The sequence below is a fragment of the Gekko japonicus genome, unplaced genomic scaffold (assembly GCF_001447785.1).
Source record: "Gekko japonicus isolate JY-2015 unplaced genomic scaffold, Gekko_japonicus_V1.1 scaffold6676, whole genome shotgun sequence".
Lineage (NCBI taxonomy): Eukaryota > Metazoa > Chordata > Lepidosauria > Squamata > Gekkonidae > Gekko > Gekko japonicus.
Genome location: NW_015177234.1, coordinates 20153 through 24271, shown reverse-complemented (window position 1 = coordinate 24271; position 4119 = coordinate 20153). Strand labels below are relative to the sequence as shown.

Genomic DNA, 4119 nt, shown 5'->3' with positions numbered 1-4119 from the left:
AGACTTGAGTTAGGCCTGACATAGCCACGACTATCTATTTTATAATTTCTTTTGGATTGTATTATTGGTAAATGCTTCTAATATTGTATGCCAATAAAAGGTATTTGAATTTAATTGAAAGGATCACAAAACTGCGGGGGAAATCGGGCGAAGCCGTGAGTCAAAACGCAGCCCCGCAGCTTTGGGTGTGAAATTGACCAGAAGTATCGGGGCAAACGGCGGCACAACATTGAGGCAGCTCTAGTGCGAAATCAGCCCATCTCTATTCACGCGGCTGCGGGGCAGGGAGTGAACCACAGGATGGTACACGGGAATCCCTGAGCACGTCTGCCTCTCTCTGGCTCAAACAGCAGCTGCTTCACCTTAATGAACTTTGACACTGGGGGTAGTCTGTTAATTAGAGAACTCAATCGAAAAAACTAAAGAATTGGGTCCATAGGACAAACAGGAGGAATGAAAAGAAGATGGCTGTTCTCTGGGTAAAGGAATCCAAAACCCAAAATGATGGGTGTGGGATAAAAATACGTAGGTTGCATAGTACAGGTCAAGTTGTGGCTTTCGAGCTCCAGATGTGGTGCCTGAGGACACCGGAAGCCATTGAGATCAACGGTCTCTTAGTGCGGCTGTGGCTGGTATGAGAACTGGATCGGCCGCCACGGATGGTTTCTACGCTCTCCTTTTATACCGAATTCTGCACGATCCTTCAGGCTGCTGAGTTCCTGTTAAGTGGAGGGGACTCTGCAAAAAACCCCGAAAAAACAGGAAAACACCCGTAAGCACATGTGTCAGGTCCTCTACCTCAATCTTTTATTATTTATTTACCAAATTTGTATCCCGCCTTTCTGCCTTTAGAAGGCTCACAATATAAAACCTATGTGATAAAACCTTGCGCTCAGCTAAGCGAGATCTGCTGGTTGTCCCTGGCCCGAGGGATGGCTGTTTAGCCTCAACCAAGACCAGGGCCTTCTCTGCCCTGGCCTCGGCCCGGTGGAACATGCTCCCGTGTGAGATCAGAGCCCTGGGGGCCCTTTTATCGTTCTGTAGGGCCTGTAAAATGGCGCTGTTCCGCCAGACCTTTGGTTGAGGGGGTGGGCGTCCAGAAAAAGAAAGATGCCCCCACCCACCCCCGCTGAAGACACCCTCTGTGTGCAGCCTGGATTAAACGAATTTTAGAGCCCAGTAACACCAGCACTAGCATAGTTTGTTTTTAAATGCTGTTTTAAGGTCTTGATTATTTATGATTGTTTTATGAAGCCAAAGGGCCCCAACAGGGTCGTGATCCGCCCTAAGCCTGTTTGCAGGGAGAGGGGGGGAATATAAATTCGAAAAACAAATAAAATAAATAAATAATTACAGGCAACAGAGCAGAATGCGCTTCAAGAAGTTGCTTTGGGAACAGCTGCCACCACAGCACAAGGATCCTCGCTGAGTGACAGCCACGTGTATGCAAGGCACTGTTTTAACACAGGCGTGTTCATTTTAAAAGGCACCCTGTTAAAACAGAGCTTCTGCTGAAATGCGGAAGAGTCCCCACCAGTGTTCCCTCTAAGCTGAGTTAATGCGAGCTAGCTCACAGGTTTTTAGCCTCCAGCTCACGGATTTTTGTCTTAGCTCAGGAAGGAGGGCTCCAGAGCAAGCTAATTTATGCAGGAGCCAAATCGCTCCCTCGCAACTTTAATGCCAGTCGCTCACAAAGTAGAGTTTTTGGTCACAAGACTCCACAGCTTAGAGGAAACACTGGATCCAACACATCACGTTCATTTACAACTGCTTTACACACACTTGATTCCGTTTCCAGAATGAATGGTTACCTGCAGAGGTTGATTCAGGGGAATCGCTGGGGATCGCCGTTCCCCCGGGTGAGGGGGGGGGACACGACGAAGCCCCGCCCCCTTCTTCCGGCCACCCCCTGCTTCCAGCCTCATTCTGTTGCAGAAGGAGGAAGAAGCAGGAGGGTAAGTTGGCGTCCTTCCCCTCTGCCTGGCCGAGGCCACTCCACGTGGCCTCCGCAAGGACTCCCAGCCCCATCCAGGAGCTTCCCCGAGGTAGCTGTGTTAGTCTGTTGCTGCAAAATACTCCAAGAGTTCAAATAGCACATTTAAGACTAACCTTTAAGACTAAGACTAACTGAGTGGTGGGTGTGGCCTTACGACACACTTCTGGTGATGTCAGGGGGTGTGGCATATGTTAATGAGTTATGCTAATGAGTCCCCCTAGCTCTTTTTCTACGAAACGACCCCTGGTTACCTGCGTTATGAATGCTACCAATGCAGAGCCCATAAAGACTGGTGGAGAAACGGAAATACCTTCTTCCCGTGCCCTTGTAGTCCTTGACACAGTGTTGTGCTGGCTACCGACCAGGTGATCACCAGTGGCCCGGAGTCATGTTTTCAGCCCCAAATCACCACCAAAGACCGCACCAGGTAGCTGATTGGGAATGGCTTTGGGCTGCAAGCAAGCAGGATGAGCTGACACTCCTCAGACATCCCCGAAGATCTTGCCAGTCACTCGCCTGTCAATCAACCGTCTCCCCATTCCCACCCCACCCAGTCTTCCTTTCTTCCATCCACCCATCGCCTCCTTCCCCTGCACGTTCATTTAAAACTGCTTTACACACACTTGATTCCGTTTCCAGAATGGATGGTTACCTGCGTTAAGAATGCTACTGATGCAGAACCCATAAAGACTGGTGGAGAAAGGAAAATCCCCTCTTTCCGGGCCCTTGTAGTCCTTGACACCATGTTGTGTTGGCTACCGACCGACCAGGTGATCACCAGTGGCCTTTGTTTGTTGTCAAAACCCAGGGCCGTTTTTTGTAGCAGGAACTTCTTTGCATGTTAGGCCACACACCCCTAATGTAGCCAATCCTAATGAGTTTCTGCTGTTGGGTGTGGCCTATTATGCTAATGAGTTCCTGCTGGGTGTGGCCAACTCGGGAGCCAGCCGGAACTCCGTTCCTGTGCGTTCCTGCCCAAAAATAGCCCTGGCCTTCCTTCCCCTGACTCCCATAATCCCTGGCTATCTTACCTTTTTGCAGTGCGTATTCAGTTGCAAAGCAACCCAAAATATTGGTTGGGTTTTTTTACATGACCAACTGCAGAAACAAATGCAGACACTGCTAGCTACTTTCTCGCAGGGGCAAACCCAAATGTTTTTGATATGACTGTTCACGTTTTTCAACAGATCTGGGGTTTTCCCCAGGGTTGCAGAAACAGCTAGTCGAGCCCTTTTGCGGGGGGCCCACTGTGTGTGTTTTTTGATCCACATGGTGAGGGCCACTCATGGGAACTGGCTGTATAACAGTGATCCAAACTACCTGGATGAACAAATTCTGGGATTATGGAAAGAGATGGGTTGGCCCTTGGTGAAGAAAGCTTGGAAATCAGATGCAGCAGTGACTGCTGTATTATTTTAAAAAGTACAAGGGATATTTAATCTCTTGTTTACACTTTTTAAATGCACAAACTATATTCGGCAACGAGCAAAAAATTCCAAGTAGAGCAAACCAACAGCTCATTAGTTTGGCAGGACTCCAGTCTTTCTTGAAGTACAGTATTATACTTTTTACTAGGAAAAAGGCCCATTGTGGAAATAAATACAACGGCCTCTAGAAAGAGGCTCTGGGCTGGTGCCCTGGCCTTGGACACTCAGTGTCAATTTGCTGTGGCGACCTCAGCAGGGTATAATGACACTGAGTCCACTATTTTCTCCAGAGGAACTGATCTCTGCTACCTAAAGAACAGTTGTAATTTTGAGTGATCTCCAGCCCTCACCTGGAGATTGGCAACGATGGTTCCCCAGAAGGGAATGGTTGGTTTGGAGGGTGGAGTCTATGGCTTTGTACCTGTCCGAGGTCCCATACCTCCTGAAACCTCACCCTCTCCAGGCTCCATCCCTCACATCTCCAGGAATTTCCCACCTGGAGTTGGCAACCCTATCTCCTTCCCAGCCAATCATCAACCTACCTTTATTTTCCCCTCACTCTTCAGCTTTCCACCCCCCACACACCTGCTCTGAAACCCTGACTGCTACGTCACATTGGCTGTCATATGGGGGCCATCTCAGAAGGATATAAGGACACAGAGTCCACCATTTTCTCCAGGGGAACTGATCTCTGCC

General features: G+C 48.9%; 1 protein-coding gene across 1 annotated transcript in view; it reads right to left on the bottom strand.

The window, feature by feature from the left end:
* Window positions 1–237: 237 nt before the first annotated feature.
* The window catches only part of LOC107124890 (24-hydroxycholesterol 7-alpha-hydroxylase), a gene marked incomplete at its 5' end in the record, with an annotated part of 23208 nt that continues 19326 nt past the window's right edge, over window positions 238–4119 (bottom strand). The window contains 2 exons of the mRNA XM_015428392.1: window positions 238–738; window positions 2421–2448. Coding sequence (XP_015283878.1) covers window positions 667–738; window positions 2421–2448 — 100 coding nt within the window. The remainder of the gene's footprint in view (window positions 739–2420; window positions 2449–4119) is intronic.